General features: G+C 43.0%; 2 protein-coding genes across 3 annotated transcripts in view; one reads left to right on the forward strand and one right to left on the reverse strand.

Moving 5' to 3' along the window:
- LOC311062080 (zinc fingers and homeoboxes protein 2-like) overlaps nucleotides 1-18,213 on the forward strand; it is a 518,056-nt gene that overhangs the window by 220,129 nt on the left and 279,714 nt on the right. The window lies entirely within an intron of this gene.
- Nucleotides 445-17,143, reverse strand: LOC311062186 (zinc fingers and homeoboxes protein 1-like). 2 transcript variants are annotated; one of them, XM_084081053.1, is made up of 9 exons: nucleotides 16,953-17,143; nucleotides 14,677-15,212; nucleotides 13,579-14,244; nucleotides 10,634-10,760; nucleotides 8,366-8,647; nucleotides 6,565-7,539; nucleotides 5,032-5,166; nucleotides 3,619-4,169; nucleotides 445-1,026 (listed from the first exon to the last, which is right to left on the reverse strand). In XM_084081053.1, the coding sequence occupies exons 2-8, from the start codon at nucleotides 15,042-15,044 to the stop codon at nucleotides 3,627-3,629; spliced, it is 3,096 nt and encodes a 1,031-aa protein (XP_083937179.1). In that variant the 5' UTR covers nucleotides 15,045-15,212; nucleotides 16,953-17,143; the 3' UTR covers nucleotides 445-1,026; nucleotides 3,619-3,626. The 2 variants fall into 2 exon arrangements, with proteins under 2 accessions (XP_083937179.1, XP_083937178.1); XM_084081052.1 differs by having other exon boundaries at nucleotides 16,804-17,143.

Genomic DNA, 18,213 nt, shown 5'->3' on the forward strand with positions numbered 1-18,213 from the left:
AACCTCACAAGGGTCTTGAATGTATAACTAAATTCATGTGCTGATTTGATGATATTGAAATGGAACGGACCCAAACACCTGCGGAGAGAGAAATGTCACCCATTCAAAGAACTAATAGCACAATATTACAATGGATTCAGTCCCCCGTTCTGTTGTCATGATTTAACAAATTAACAGAACACAAACAAAACTAAAAACATTGTAGCAGAATTACTCCAGCACTCTTTTTTCAGATTTAAAACTTAAAAACAGAATGGCACTGATTTAAGTAGTCTATTCACAAGAAAAACAGTGGGGTTTTTAAAAACCGTTACAACATCAAAAGTTGTGAAAGATCAGATTGTTTGGGGAGATCATTCCCTTGAGGAAAATCTGATGGATCTTCTGAAGAAAGTTATTATATAACCTACAAGAAAAAGGAGTTGAGGTTTCACCTCATAGAAATGTATTGGATGATTTTATTTAATTTTTATAGTATCAGAGTATCAAGGTTAACCGTAAAACATCACCGTTTGTAAAAAAATAAAATAAAAACAACATTCGGCCAAAATGACAGCCAAGCCATTTTGAAACAAAATAAAAGCCTGCCATTTTCACTGGGCCAGAGGTGGAAGATGCTCAGGTTGACCTTTGCCCCCATGGCATTTGGCGAAACGCGTAGTCTCGAGTGACATTGACGACGTGTCTGGTTGGTCCCCACAGCTTTTATAGCCAATACAAACCCAAAACAAAAACAAAAAAATGTGTTTCTTTGTCTTTTTACTTAAGTGTCTCTTTGTTGGTTTCCATATACCAATGGTTCTCAAATGCTTCTGCATCGGGACCCAGATCTTTACCCTGGCCACGAAGGCACAAAATAACAAATGAGTCAACACAGTATTACACAACCCAAGATGGTCTTTGTCCATAACCCTGTCCATGCCTTTCACAGCCAACCTTTTGGGTTCCGACCTCCCAGTTGAGAAACACTGACATAATATTGTTCTTTGTGTCCTCTCTCCACAGTAGGGGAACGCAACATCAATTCTGTAGAAGGTAAGATGGAAAAAATGTGATAAATACCACAAAGAACATTATACTAGGCATAGTAGGCTACAGAAAATTAGGGGCGCAACAAGTACTTTATTTTCAAGTAGTCAGCGTTAAACTGGCTTGAAATTTAAAAATCAAGGGGTTTGGAATGGATATGCATGTTTGTTTTTTTATACAGTATGATTATGGTCAACACACAAAAAAAAACTTTTGGTCTAGCTTGTCACCACTAAATTGCATTGCATCAAGTAAAATACCAGCAGCAAGCTGTCATTTTTGGAGGAATCTAAAGAAATATGTACTGAACTGCCTTCCGAATCATAGAAATAAAGCCCAAGAGCCATGTTTTTGAAACTTTGGGGGGGGGGGGGATCCTCATTGTACTCGTATTATTATATTATGCTAAGCATAACTAGTTGAATCTCACTGTATATGTTCCTTGTTTGTGGAAGAATATTCTCTCAAACGTGCTGCTTTTGTGATCGCGATGGACGGCACACCATTGGATTACCGTATTTACAGGTGATGGTTGCAAGGACACTCGTCATATCTGCGGCCATGACATGCGTCTCCACATTTTGGTTAACATTGCACAAATTGGCCACGTCCATTTGCATATCGTTGCTCTTGGGCAGAAACCCCCTATCACCATATTCTAACTTTTTAAGCTTTTTTAATAAATTAACGTCCTACTTGATCATACTAGTGTCACACAAAAGTATCAAAAGTAGCAGATCCACAAGCTCGAAACGCGGCGCAAAGCGACGCGTTTTGAACTTGTAGATCTGCTACTTTTGAATTTGACTCCTGAAAAAGTAACAGTTTTGGACCTATGGGGTTTCCACCCGACAGAGACGATATCTAATTGATGGTCACCTTGGCCCTTTGCAGGCACTCTGCAGGCAGCGCGTTCTCCTCAATTAAACCATGAATCTTCCACTCAACACCACAGGGTGACATCAAGTGTTGAGTAAGCACCAACTTATTCATTACCCGGCTGAAGTGGTAAAGTGGGGACATTTCACTTAGACATGCACTTCCTTCCTTTCCGCCATTTATCCTAGCAAATTTGGACACATCCCACAATGTATGTCCAAAAGGGTCCAAATGCTGATAAATCACCTCGAGTAAAGGAAGATTAAATAAACAAACTGGGGTACGGGACGAGTGTGCTCTTCAGAAGTCCACATAACTTTCAGTTAAAAGGTCCACATTCTAAAAGGCATAAACAACACACCAGAGAAGGAAGTGGAATATGTATACTTCTACGAAAAAAAGGAGTAGTGCATATAAAATAAATTATATAGTACTATATAGGGCTGTTAACATTCCTCAGAAATGAAATCGAATATTGGTCTTAAAAATTGGCTAATATTCGAATATTATTATTATACTTATTTTTTTAATGTTTATTTGACAGGGACAATACAGAAAAACGTATGTATCAAGTGCTCAGATCCAATAAAAAATATATTTTGTTTGTTTTTATAACTTGATACATTGTTTTTTGTATCGTCTCTCAAATAAACATAAAAAAGTAACTTTTTTATTGAATATTAATTTCTATATTCGAATATAATTTATTTCCCCATATTCGAGGAATATTCGAATATCAAATATTAATTTACCAGCCCTAGTTCTATGGTATTACATATATTAACTTAAGAGATCAAAATGTGTTTTTCCAAATTATTTTTTTTCCGGATCGGGGACTGTGCCGATCCTCTTTCTGATATTGTAAATCATGCTGTGTAATGAAAGGCATTGCTGTGCCTGTTGGATTTATGCATGATTTATACTTGCGTTGGGTGAATTATACTTGGGTGCGTGCCGGGTATCGCGCACTGAAAATATCTACAAGCTCACACAGCATGGTAGATCAGCTATTTTTGGCACCGACACACAAACTAAGTATAAATCACCCCTTAACCCATTAAGACCGGGAACGCATCTGTGTCTTTTTTCGATTTCTTTGGCTATTCAAAAATAGCAGATGCATTGCGCGGCACCGAGTGACACGCTATGAGCTTGTAGATCTGCTATTTTTGAAAAAAATCGTTCACATTTTTGCAAATCTTTGAATATATATATATTTTTAAAGCAAACATCTTTAACTCAAATCTTTGCTTCTGGGGGTCCTTGGAACAAAATGTTTTGAGAGGGGGGTCCGCGGCCAAATGCATATAATTTTAGGTGGTTCTTGACATGAAAAAGGTTTTACGCACCACTGATATACAGCAACATACGTTTTTTTTTCAAAAAACTGTTAGGATTTAGAAGACATTTGTAGAATCCCCAGAAGCAAAGATTTGAGTTACAAATGTTCGCTTAAAAATATATATATACACACACAGTATATTCAAAGATTTGCAAAAACTCTCACAATTTTCACAACTTTCACAACTTTCACATAGTGTGGCACCGAGTGCCGCACTATGAGCTTGTAGATCTGCTATTTTTGAATAGCCAGAGAAATCTCCCGGTCTTAATGAATTAAGAGGCTTGTTGTGTGGCCTCCCTTGCATATAGTCCTAGTGTTTTTTTCTTTCTCCATAGTAATTACAATAAGACGACATCATCACCCACCTGGCTGTTCATGTCTGTTCCTCTGTCTGAGGCTGTGATTGGCTGTCACCTTGAGTTTCGTCTTCTCCTGCTCCTCCTCCTCCTCCTCCTTCTTCTTCTTCTTCCTCTTCCTCGTCAGCTGTTTCAGCCTCCGTCTTCCCGTCGCCCTCGTTCGTCTTCTGTTCCTCCTCATGCACCTCCTTGTTGCGGTCTCTGTCCATAGCCGCCGCCACCTCATCCTCCTCATCCCCCTCCTCCTCCCCCTGTTCTCTAACCTCCATCTCTCCCTCACTGTCCTCGGCGTGAGCCTCCTCCTCCCCCATCTCCCCTTCCTCCTCATCATCCTCCTCGTCCTCACCTCCTCCTACGTCGCCGCCGGCGCCCCCGTCGTCTCCTTCTTCGTCACTGAAGGGCACTTTGCCCTCCTCCACCCTGCGGGCGGTGTGGGCGAACCACTCCCTCACCTGCTCGTAGCTCATGCTGGACTTGGTCACCAGCTCGTCCAGGTCCTTCTCGTTCAGGACGCGGTACTTGAGGTAGTGCTCCTTCAGAAAGGTTTTGCCCGTCTTCACCTGATCATGCATGAAAAGGGGAGAACAAAGAAAACAATGTATTAATAAAGTTCAATTACTAACCAATTCAATCCGGGAATGCATTCAAAAGATAACAGATATACAAGCTCATAGCGTGGCACCGCTATGAGCTTGTAGATCTGCTATTTTTGAAAAATCGTGAAAATGTGTGCAAATCTTTGAATATATATATATATTTTTAAAGCGAATATTTATAACTCTAATCTTTGCTTCTCGGGGCGGGGGGGGGGGTTCAACTTTTCCATGTCAAGGACCCCCAAAATGATATGTATTTGGCCGCAGAATCTCGACATATATTGTTCCAGGGACCCCCAGAGAAGCACAGATCGGAGTTAAAAATGTTCGCTTTAAAACATGACAATTTTCTGACTATTATTGCAATATACAACTATTATTTTTATGTACTACAGTAAATAAATAATTTCGTGTGCGCTCACTTCCAAATACAAAGGCTTTAGTATATACAAAATAAAGGTTTACAGAGTGATAAGAGAGATAACATGTGAGAGGCTATTTAGCATGGCTATGATTACAGTTGTGCCTTGAGATTTTGACTTGCCCTTAATGGTGTGATTTGCAAACCATTGCTGTATACAAGTTAACTCATACAGATTTAATGCTACTCATTCAACTGCTGGATACATTTAACACACTGAATTATATCTTCATATGTACAAACAGACTCTCTTCTCGATTCCACCACCTCTTTTTGTACATTTTCATTCAGTTTTCATACAATGTATACAATTTCCACGTATGTTGAAGCCTTTTGAGCTGAAAATCAAAATGCAAAACATGTCATGCTACCTTAACATTTTGATAAAATGAAAGTCCCACAGACCTTGATGGCAGTGGCGCCTCCCTCCTGTGCTGAACGTTTGCAGGCGTACGGCCTGCGCGTCCTCCTGGACCAGCCACGGAAACGCTTACGAGGCTTCTTCGGGGTCTTGGTCCCACCATTCAGAGCCTCATCCACCTTAAATCAACCAATCAAATTCATGAATCATTAGCCAAAGTGAATCAATAATTGCAGTTGCAGGTTTTGCATTTATTCTCCATCAAAGCTTGTACATGTATGCTACTTTTTTGGCTTGGGTTGGATACAGTTCCCAGTTTGACAGTCTGTTCTAAATCACTTTCTGCTGTCTATTATCTTCAAATAGTGCAGCATGTTTTCAAAGGAATGTTTTTCTACCTGAGGAGGAAGATCAGTACTGCCTGCGGTAACTTTTAGTAAGCATTCTGTGTGTCTCGTGCTGCGAGTTTGCGCACCGCTTGCGCAGTGAGAGTGAATGATATGCGCAGTGGGCTCACAACATCCTCTTCATCCGGTCTGCGTCTCAGGGGAGATTAATGTTTGTCCCAAATACATATTTTAATGTCCCACGGACGACGGGATGCCGGTAGTCTCAAGTGACTAAAGATCTTACATTGTCTGTCTCAGATTGCATTTTGTCACGCTGCTCCAATTTTTATGTATGAGTATAGATAGTAGCCTACAGTAGGTAAGACATCCATGCATTTCTGTGCCTAGTGCCTACTGTACATGTTTCCTAGCCGTACGTCCTCAGAATACACAAGGGACAAAGATGTAATATATCGTACATAAACAGAGAATGTTCCTGTTAATAACTTTATTTTTAGATTGGTTTCTCCATAGTCATAAAAATGTTATTATTGACCTTACCTGAATAATTTTGCAAAAATCATTGCATGTTTAATCGGTCCTGGATATTTGTAATTTTATAAGCAATTAATTTTTTTCTCTATGCCTATTTTCAGCTACACATTACAGTCTGCGCATTACCGTGTAATACAACGCTAACAATAACTTAACTTTGACAGAAAATAACAATGAAATTTAGCACACCACCTACATGTACAAAAGACAACTGGAGGATCAATGAAAGGCTCTATGGAGGAACTGACTTTTGTCAGTCTGAGAACTGAACATTATGTAAAGGACTGCAATAAATGTACATCATGTACATCATGTATTGCATGAGTCACTGAAAAAGAGCTGTATGGATATAATGTACCGTCCACCTCAATGGCATTTCATTTCAGTTTTTCCTATGCTTCTGTCTTCATGTGTGTGTACATATATTTATGTTTATTGCATTAGCAAATGTTGGAAATTATATTAATAAGGTAAAACAAAACAAAAACAAGTAGATTTTCACACCGAACTGAAATGAACTGAATCCAAAGCTTTCCTCGAAAATCTAACAAATCACACTATGCTTTTGGTTGACTGTAATGTTATACATGCCAGACCGGTTTGATCCTTTTTAAGTTGCACTGGGAATGGCTGAGTAATAGCATAAACTACCACAGCTACTGAGGGCAATAACTGTGAGTTATGATATAGTACCTTGCCACTCTGGTAGAGGTAGTACCACTTGAGGTTGCTGTTCTTGCAGGCGTAGCGTGTGTCTCCGAACCAATTGACGATGTAGGTCCGAGGCAGGCCACTGTCCTCCGCCATCTTGTCATACTCCTCGGACGTGGGCCACTGGGTGCGCACGAAGGCCGACTTCAGCACGTGGAGCTGCTCCGGCGTCTTCTTCATAATTTTCCGTGAGGAGGGGGGTGTGGTGGACCGACGCTCGTGAGCGGGGGTGGAGGACGAGGTACCCGCCGCCGCGGCAGTGTCCCCGCCGTCTGGCATTTTGGCGTCAGCGTCTTTGGCCATCTCCGCGGCAACTGCCATTTTCCGTCTCTCGGTGAACCAGGCGTCGACCTCGCGCCGCGTCAGCTTGGTCTCGGCGCGCAGGCGGCTCAGCTCCTCGTCCGATGGCGTGTCCGAATTCTGGAAGCTGGCCTCCAACACCAGCAGTTGCTCCGGGGTCTTCTCCTTGAACTTCTGAGGGGTGAAGTCCGGGAAGGCGTTGCGGAACTTGACCCGCGGGTCGCTCGAGGGTGAGGAGGAGGACGACGAAGAACCGGGAGGGTTGGCCGTCGTCGGGGAGTTGTCGCTGGCGTCGTCGCTCGAGTCAATGACGATGGTCATCTCGCTGTTGGGGGTGGCGTTTTTGTTACCACTGCTACTATTTCTGCTACCGCCTCCTGGTGTTGCTGCTATTCTGCTCGTCAGCGGTGGCGGATCGTTCAGCGGGAGCCCGTGTTGGTCCTTTGAGTTGCGCTGGTTGTAGCGTGTGTCGCTGAACCATTTCTTGATTGCGCGCTTGGTGAGGTTGGTGATGCGCATCAGCCGTGAGATCTCTGCCTCTGTGGCAAACTGCCGCCGACCGTAGCTGGCCTTCAGCTCGGCTAGCTGCTCTTTTGACTTCTTGGGCTTGGCACCGAGCAAGTCTGGGTGCAGCGGACTGCTGTTGGCGGTTGAACCCTGAGAGATAAGACATCAAAATACAGAAATACATTATAGTAGCATTTCTACTTCACAGTCAGTGGTGAAGATATTTCAGAACATAAACACACCCACACAGGTTGAGTAATCTACAACACTTACACACACTTTACACACACTTACACTAATATTTTCAACAGCACTGAGTGACGCTCGACTCTGATGTTTGTAGACTTAACGACTTAGTAACTTAGTCAAACTCTTTTTTGACGCTCATCTCTGATGTTTGAAGACTAAACGACTTAACACATCGAGTGCCATAAACGGTCCGGACCGTTTTTGAGGATCCAAACGAGAAGTGCCGAAAACGGTCCGGACCGTTATTGACCCAATTATATTTTTATACGAGGGGCCCACGTGGGGCGCTAAAACGAAACTTTGACATCACCCAAGGAGTTTCTGAGAAGAAGAGGCTGGATGTGGCTCCATGTCAAAAATCCTTCCAGTCGGCGTTTTCAATGTTATCTCCTTGACTAAAAGCTTAATATCTCCATTTCTTTTTAACGTGGTGGAAACGAGCCGTTTTCAATCGGCGACCATGCTGCAATGGAGGATCGCGTTGGAAATATTATTGTTCCAGGCGTTAGTCGGGACCCTCCGCCGTCTCGCACGCACGCTTTGTTTACATGCACTTCCGCGTCGGGGTTTCTACAGCACGAAACGTATAACGCAAGTGGATGGAAGAAATGCAGGCACTCAACGTATAATATTTTAATAAACCTCTGGCACCCAATGTGTTAATAACTTAAGTCAAACTGAAGCCCAGCAAAACATGAATCCAGAGAAAAATGTTCCAATCCTTCACCTGCGTCTTTGATTCCATCGCGGACGTCTCGGACACTTTGGCCTGGCCGCCCGCGGTGGCAGAGGGAGCGACCGTCAGAGTGATGGGGGAGGCCACCGGCATGGTGCCTCCGTTGCCGGAAACCTGCGTGACAACTAGTCCCGGCTGGCCCACGATTTGGCACGTCTGGAAGATGGACTGCAGGCCGTTGGTTGCCGCGGCGAGGTTGGCGGGGATGACGGTGATGGTCTGTGGCACAGCCTGCACCGTCCCGTTGAACTTCTTCCTTCTGGCCTCCTCCACCTGCAGGGCAGCGACACATAGACACACACAAGACTATTAGAATCACCCGGAGATTTGGCTTACCATGCATGTACCATCTGTACCAAAGTGACAACAAGGTGTCCCGATCCTGGAAGATATAGGACCAGGTGGAGATGAGGAGTTCCCTATGCCCAGTTTGTTATTTTAAAGATTAAAGAGGCTGTGTTTATAATATGTTACTTTTATAATTGAAAAGAACAAAACAAAAGCTGTGTTGTCTTGGCAATCACAAACAGCTGCTACGGATTGTTTACTACGGTTATGGTTACATGTAGTTTAACAAATTAACATATTATGATTATTATTAACGGACACCTGAGAGCCAGTCAGAAATATCAGTTTTATAAATTATAATTATTCCCTACATATGCTTGGATGGGGTTATTCACTGCACCATAATTGGGACGACCCAGATATCTTCGTCAGGGCAATGAATGATGAGGAATTTATTCACACACAACATGCTACAAATGTCTACTTTGTACAGACATTTTAGCATACATGCATATGTCTACATTTTGATCAAGCGACAACAACTTAAGGGTTTCGCAATAGTGTTGCAGTCACTGCCGTTAAGACACAGATGGCATAGTTAATAATGCCAATCCAAATCTAAAGACCTTTAGAGATTCTAAAGCTGTAGATTGCTACAAATCTTGCAGACAAACATGCTAGATTAAGAGTACTATGATATCTATAGCCTGATTTCACCAAATAGACAATTATGAATGGTCTAAGAAAGAAACATATCAGTCCAACCATGCCGTTTCTAATTCTTATAAGGAAACAAAAGCATGTCTACATGTTTAGGTGATAGGCATGTACTATACAGAGGCTGTTTGTTGACCACCTGCCCGACAGTGGAAAACTACCAGGTACTGCTTAGCAAGGAGGCTGAGCCTCTGGTAAGGTTTTCATTAAGTGAAATGCTCATTGAGGGAAAGGTTATTTTGCTTTCCTTTTTCTGCTGCACGGTAATGTTCCCCGCATAGAGCGGTGATTGCAGAGGAGCGTGTGGTCTCCTAATCAACATTTCTATCACCTCTACCATTAACTGGAAACTGGTAGTAGACACCTTTTCCATACTGGCTATTCAACGTTTCATGCTCGTTCCCAATCAACAGCTAAAGATACACAGAATAGGACGACTAACATTCGGTATCTACTCAACTGAGTAGGTTCCAAAACATCTGGAAACTTACAGTACCGTACATGAGGTAATATCCTGAATCACAGTGGTTCTCAACCTTTTCATGCCGCAACCCACCAAAATAATCATATTTGAACTGGGGACCCCCCTCCCTGATAAGCACTTGGAATTGTAGGAGTTGAGACATTCAAATTTGTTTGACTCGGTTCCACGGGAAAATATTGTGAAAATAGCAGATCTACAAGCTCGCAACAGCTATTTTCAAAAAATGTCTCTCTTACGTTATTTGACAATTTGGCCAATGTTTGACCAGTTTGTTGATACATTTTGATGCAGTAATGGTCTTTTTTTAATTTATATATTTTTTTAGGTATTGAATAAAATAAAATGATCTGCTACACTTGCACAATAAGGACACCTTTATTTAGGCAATGTTTCGGCAAATGTTTCTTCAGGCATCTAGATGCCTGAAGAAAATGCCTGCAGAAGGTCTATTCACCGAAACATTGCCTAAATAAAGTTGTCCATATTGTGCAAGTGTAAATGGTGTGCGGGTAATGTTATTTTATTCTATAAGTCTGATACCTGTCTACACACCCGTCTCTGAGCTGATCAGGTGTGCATAAGACTTTGTTGTTTCCTAGGTATTAGGTATTAAACGTCCTTAAATTGTCACTTGTCATCTGGTGACCCCCAAATCATGTGGGGACCCCCCTGGGGGTTCCGACCCACAGGTTTTGAACCACTGCCGTATCAAATAGTTCCTCGTACACATAGGCACAAAATGTTTGATGACAAGGTTGTAAAGCTCCCACCTCCTCTGGCGTCCAGCTGACTCCGTGTTTCAGCCGCTGAGCCGAGAACCACACTTTTATCTGCTCCTCGCTGAACTTGGTCTGTGACGACAGTCCCATGATCTCCGACACAGAGGGATAAGGGAACCTACAATACAAATACAATTGTTTATGTTAGTTTAGATTGGTCTACATCCGCTGTGTACATTTCTTTGAGCCTGAGAATTTAGGAAGCTGAAGAGAGGAGATTAAGCCTGAGTTATAATTTGTTGCACATCATGACGTGTTACAGAAAATAGCCAATCTACAAGGTCACACCGTGTTGCAGTGGGACGCTTATTGTGAGCTTGTATATCTGCCATTTTCGGAGCAAATCAGGCTATAGGCACCACTGTACCAGCAAGACAAACATTTCTATTAAAATTTAAGAACATGAGGATATGTTTCAGAAAAGGCAGATTCCATCTGCATATAATATCTCAACAGTCTCAAACAAAATGACAATTACTTTGTGGGTTTTATTTTGGTTGATATGAAAATGAGACCCTTAATAGACTTTCCCCCCCCCCAGGCCTTTTCTGAGTCTTTATTGATAGCGACAGTGGAGATAGACAAGAAACGGAGAGCAAGAAGAGGGGAGCGACAAGCAGCAAATAGTCCACCCGGACCGGGAGTCGAACCGGGGACTCAAAGTCAGGCATTAGAGCCTAGGTAGTACATACCCTATCCACTCAGCTATCAGGCGCCCAACACTTTGACACTTAAAAGCAGTAAGGTACTTTGTTTGCTTTTCTAGGGCAGATTAGTTATGATGACTGTCCTCTCCGTCATGGGTTAATGTTCAGTGACGGGGAAGAAGCATGAGGAATAAATCAAAACCCTAATCAAGACAGTAAGTGAAGCATAAAATACTATGGACTTGAGACTCACCATAAGTATTACCACAAAGCTCCACCCACCCACGAATGTATATTTGTTTCGAATATCACACAAAAAAATACATAGGAGCAAGCAACAAGTATTAATTTCTTTAGTTGCTATATACAATATGCTTACGGTAGGTCCCTAGTAATTGCACTTTTTAGTTTAATAGTGGTCTACCTCATGTGTTTTTATGTGGTCCCAACATGAGAGAGATACTTCATTTAGTTCTACTTACTGTATGTGTATTTTATACAGACATGGTTAGAGTGACAAAACTTTAACCTTCTTCCAAGCATGGCAATATGACCATCTTCAGAACACTTTACATGTGCTTCTGAAAAAACTCACTTCTCTAGACGCCAGTGAACACAATGTAACAGTAGGCTGACAGACTAAGATGTTCATAACCCACTTCCTGTTGATATCAGCAAAGAGTATTCATTAACAACAACAACATCTATTACAAGTGTATTTTCCTAGACTTTTTTCTCACGAGAAAACTGAACAGATGCCAAGAGTCAAGCACTGAGTGAGGCTAGTGTGTGTTTACACTCACTGGTTGACATGGATGCCAAAGGGAGGCGGGGTGCATTCTGTCTGTGATCACTCCTCGTCCTCATGAGTTAACCCGTTAAAACCGGGAAAGCATACAGTGTCATTTTAGATTTGAGACTTTGGCTATTCAAAAATAGCAGATATACAAGCTCATAGCGTGTTACTTTCTGCCGGGCTTTTTTTTTTTTTAAATCACGCACATTTGTGCAAATCTTGCAAAAACTCACGTCTGCATGCAACTCTGAGACACGAGTATGGTATGCGCATGGACACATGCGTGAAAGCACTAAGAATGCCTTCATTGTTTTCACAAAATCAATTACAGTAGAGCCAAACCTCAAGCAAAATGTTTCTGTGCCCAACATTCAAGTTCCAGTGTTCTACAGGACAGAATCATCAGGCTTACATAATATCCTGCCATGATTTATTATTTGGTCCTGTGACGTTGTTGCTTAAAAAGGACCACTTCACCCATTTTCAATCTTAATATAATTGGTCCTCCTCACTAATGCTCATTATAATATGTTAACATTTTTGTCTCCTCAATCTATGTCTCACTCTCAAAGGGGGGCTGTGGAGAGTTCAGAAACCTGCCTACCAGTGACAGCATCGACTGGGGAATAAAAACTTAACTGCAGGCTTTCTATTCCTGGAAAGTTAGTATTCACTGCACTCTCACAAAAACTCTCTTATAAGCCATCACGCATTGGCAATCACCAGATATACAGGCTGACAAGCAAACAATGACATGCAATGCGTTGTCAGCTTGCAGATCTGTTCTTTTTGACGAGTTACGCAATATCATTAGGCGTTCCTCTTGTTGCACATAACCCTTCGGTACAAATGACGGTGACAAAAAGTACCTTCTTTTTCTCTTTCCCCTTTATATTAAAACACAGAAGAGTTTTGTGAATGAGGAACAGTGGCTTAACTTGTGCACCTGTATCCATATTAAATTATTAACTGGCATTTTTTTCCTATTCTTTGCATGATTTTGACCAGTAGATGGCTGACCAATTCTGCATGATGGCAATGAAAGTCGATTTATTTAGTGCATACTTTGCACAATGCTTTAGTGTTTACTTAGGACCAGGAGTGATCCAGATTTCATATTTGGGGTGTTTAAAAGAACAATGACTTTAATTTTTTTCCCCATGTAATGGGTGAAGATAGTACAGGTGCCGTGACTGCCGTCTCAAGTACAATTCTACTTGAGACGGCATGACATCAGTAAGTGCAATGCCAGGCAGCCCTTTTCTTTAATTAGAAATGTTGCTGGCAGTTATCAAAACGAACACTAGAGTGCACATGTGGACATTTTTCTGATTTTGATAAGGCACACGTGTTTCTTTATTTACGTATGCATGACTATGAGCAAAAGACTATCATCCAAACTTCCATACTTTTCCGGCTCTGGAAAAACAGCAATTCATAATTTCACCCTTTCCCAGACCTGCACAAGCACCCTGCTGTGTATGCTGCAGTACCTGTTGTATGCGCTGACCAGCAGTACATTGTTGTCCATGGCGGTGTTGTAGGTGGGGATGCTGCTGATGGGGATGAGGAGCTGGGTCTGAGTCTGGGGGCTGCTGTTCTGCTGGTTCTGTAAGGCGGACAGAACCTGAGCCAGTGTCCCCGGGGGCAGCATTGTGGCACCTCCGTGGCCTGAGGTGACGTGGGTCTTGAACTGGAGCATGTTGTGGCTGCCGACCATGATGTTCGGCTGCACAGATTGGACCTGTATCTGCGCCGCCGTGGAAACGGGAATGAGCCGAGGGGAGGGGGCGACCGCGGACACCGGGGCGGGGGAGAGGGTGGGAGGCCCCTTGTCGTCGTCGTCGTCGTCTTCATCCTCGTCGTCGCTTTCCACCTTGATGACGTCGTCGGCGGACATTTTGTGCGCGCCGCTGACAAACTTCTTGGGCTCGGCCCTGCTCTTGATCCTCATGATGGGGGTCTTGCTGAGGGCGATGCCACGGCAGGACGTCTCCACCTCCACCTCGTCCTCCTCCATCTTGACGAAGCTGCCGTCGAACGTCAGGTCGTTGACCGTCTGCTGGAAGACGGTTTGGTTGTTGCGCCTCACCATCGTCCGCGTGAAGCTGTCCTCGCCAGGGTGGTGCCGCGAGTTGTGCTCCATCAGGGCGTCGTACCTGGAGGGATGGGGGAGAGAACAGCATGTTTCAGTTACGTCAAGTTAAATGTACGAGTACGATTTTTCCTTCCTTTCTGGCTCCTTTCTGTCTTAACAACACCAAACGCCCAAAGGTTGATGCCGAGAAATGTCCCAAACAAACACAGTAATAAAATAAGAAATCACGAGTGGAGGGAAAAATCTCTGCAGATACAGACACCCAACACACTAGTGGGCTATAAGTGATGATTGAGATGCATGCAAGACAAGACGGGGGTCGGATTCAAAGCCAGGTCCTCTCACTCACAAGGAGCAAGTGGTCTGTGCACTAACTGGCTAAGCCTCCAGGTACCGCTATACATTGTTTTTTGGAAAATCCTACTTGTTACACCTTTAAGTTGTGGTTATTAACACACACACACACACACACACACACACACATTCCTACTACCTCTTTGTGTGGAAGTCACACTCCATGCAGACGTAGGAGGAGTTGAGCACTATGTCCGGATGCTCCGTGTCCACATGCACGGTGAACAAGTTGAGCTCCGACGTCTGGAAGCTGCAGTACTTGCACTCGTAGCCTCCCTCCGCCATGTTGGAGTCCATGTAGTGGTCCGACACCTGCCTACCCTCCGAGTCCTCGTGACCCTTCTCGTCGGAAATGTCCGCCGGCACGCTGGCGTTAGTCCCGCTGTTGCCGTGCACCTCCTCGGCAGCAGCTATGTCCGTAATGTCCTCCATCTCATGGTCCGAGTCCTGGCGGGCCTCTCGCGGAGGCACCATGCAGGGAGTGGTGGTCTTCCGCCGGCTAGCCATCCTGGCTGTGTGCTCTCTCTCTCGCTCTCTGGGGTGCTGCGTTTGTCGTCGGCGTGACTCAAAGCCGTGTCTTAGTTTGAGCTGTTTAGGGTTTGTTTTGGCGCCATAAAAGCAGGGTGGCTCATGTGTGTTCAAATGTGCATTTAATCACTGTTTAATCTTCAATTCCTGAGAGAGAGAATGATAAAAACAAATTGTTATGGATTATTTTAAAGACATTTCTGCTCTCTGGAAAAATGCAGTCAACTGAGGGTAGAGAGTAAACTGTAGAGACTAATCGCAAACTGATGCTGGTTGTAGTGGACAATATCCAGAGAATCAAGGAGCTGTGAGAAATGAGTGAAATGGGGTAGAAAACTAGTTGAGAGGAGAAATATTTAAATACTTTTCTCTAACAAAATACACACCAGAGATAGGGCTAAAAATGCTCGATAATATACTATGGGTGTTCACAACTGTCAATGACTCATTCATTTCCACACAAGTATCACCTATTTTTTATTAATTACTACCAGTTAACCTAGTTTGGAGGGGTTCCGTTAAAATCTGTTCGATTTTTGAAAGCCTATCCTCCTAATGTCATGTCATGTCTACATCAACATAATTGGCTGATTTAAACAAAAAAATAGTAAAAAAATAAAAAGTATAAAAAAGTTTATTGATTGATTGAATACTTTATTAGACAAATGTAAACAGCACGAGGTACAGTCAGACACACAGGCTAAAAGGAGTAACACAAAAAAGTCCTGGGGACTTGTTTCCAAATTCCAGGATTCAAAGTATACTGCACGTACGCGTGATTTTACCAGTCTATAGGATTGATTCATGTAAAGACTTTGATTTCTCTTGAAATAAATAAGTGCTGCTGTGATTCCGTTTAATGTGCTTCATAGGCATAATGATGCATGAACAAAGTCATGTTACCAAACCAAACTTGTACCAAATGGAAACTATGGCATACAAATTCACCGCTGTGAAACAGATAACATCTGTTAGTTAATAAGCATAAGCAATCAAACATTAAATAGTGACATTTTCAGTATGAAGCTTCATAGGTGATTCTCCAAGCTGTGTACCTTGCATTGATCCTTGAGGTATTTGTTGTCTTTCATAATGTCTCAATGTGTAATATGAAACTGCATAATATTGATGTGCCAGGTACCCACAGAACAGTCACATTTGAATAAAGTGATTGTTTCTAACCGTTACATTTGCCACCAACACAATTACTACGTCATCTGCTTTGGACACTATATATATATATATATATATATATATATATATATATATATATATATATATATATATATATACATGGTGGTCTTGGACAGGCCATGAGGATGAAATGTTCAGTAACCACCTATGAAATGCATAATGACATCTGTCATCTGTTGATCAGCTTGCTGGGTGGCATTCATTTATCCATTTGCAAATCAGTGCACAAATGCAACCTTGCAACCTTAATGTACCGATTTATTGCACTGTCAGGGTTAAATCAACAGATTTTACTACTTGGCAATATGCGTATGTGGCGTTTTCTGTCATGAGAACAACAATAACAACAACTGAAACAGGAACAATCACAACATCCTCTTTCCAACAACTATGTTAGCTACATTTTGTGGGAACGAGTATTCTTTTTTTTTCCTCCAAAAGTGTCAATGCGTGTCGTGTGTAAACTGTTAATATTCACACACAGCAACCACGACATCTCAACAACTTATATGTACATGTGGCGTGTGTTGTTGTTTTGTTTTACCTTGTGCCGTTGTTGTTAACACACATCATTGTGTTTGCAAACAGCTAGCCGTTAGCATGCTAGCAGCGTCTGTTCTCCAGAGCTGTGATGGGGGGGTGGGGGGTGATACGGGTGATACGCACACAGTCTTCCGCCTTCAACGTACCTACCGACTATAGTACCGAGACTCACACACTGGCGGCGGGGGCGCGACGCGGAGCACATCTGTCTCACCTCACCACCACCGCGCTGTGTTCACCGTCGCGTCGCATTGTTCACTTTGTTCCCCCCGTGCATTAAAAACGCTGCACTGTACGGCCTGGGAAAAAAACACACAGACACACACACAGCAACACACTGATAGTTCACCACCGAATCTGACGATGATGGGCATATTTTTTTTGTATTCGGTTGTAAAGCTCACGCGTTTTTCCACATAACTTCCGGTCAGTGTTTTTCAAAATAAAGGTTGAAGACTCTGTAGCTCAGAGCTACATTAGATAATGGGTGATTATTGATTATTGCAAGTGAGGGGAAAATAACACCAGCAGTCAAATGCCAATCTATTAAAGTAATAATACTCGTCGTATATGTCTTGAGAGAGTAGACATTTGTTGACAGTCTCAGATTAGGACAGTGGACGGTTGCGTATTATCAATGAAAGAGCAGAGCAGGCGACTTAAGGCGAAAGTAATGCCTCTTTTTTGTTTTCAATATTTCACTTGTAAAAAAATGTGTTCCTAGGATGAGCGGGGCGAGACACGGTTTCTGATTGCCTAAGACGGGGGTAGGGAGCGCTCGGTCGGCTGTGTTCACTCAGACCGTGCCCGAGGTGGTGTTGACTTCTCGGAGGTACAGACACAAGGGGGGACTAGGATTTACGATTCTGTCCCTATCGTGACATGATTAAACGGCTCTGAATCGGCTGAAGGGGACCATAACGTTCGGCACGGCGACTCGCTCGTTTTAGCTCGCTCGGCGGTGCCTCTCGTGGCTCAAGTCCCCTTCAGACGGCGCGCCGCCGCCTCCGTCGGACTGTCCGAAAACAAGCGCTCCTTCCTGCTCATTCTAGAAATTCAAATTTAACGTGGACTTGAGTTTGGGCCTATGGTTTGGTATGGGTCTATGGGAGACAAGGCTCAAACGTTTTATTTTGAAAGCTAAATGTGTGGAGTTGAAACAACAATGCTGCGAACTTGACACATTTTCTTACCTCACAGCGTCAGTGCAGAATATTCGTGCGTCCTTGCGTCATCGTGAGGCGACTATTTTTTCCACCTTTGATTCCATAAATTAATTCCACTGCCTTCAGGTAAAAGATATGTGATCTTATGACTGTGATAAAAAGCAGAGAACTTTTATCTGTTTATGGGAGCGTCTCAAAAGTGCTTTGCTTTCACTGCCCTCTTCCTGGGACCTCGCTCCTTGCTA

This window comes from Gymnoscopelus microlampas (genome assembly GCF_963454915.1).
Source record: "Gymnoscopelus microlampas genome assembly, chromosome: 15".
NCBI classification, from domain to species: domain Eukaryota; kingdom Metazoa; phylum Chordata; class Actinopteri; order Myctophiformes; family Myctophidae; genus Gymnoscopelus; species Gymnoscopelus microlampas.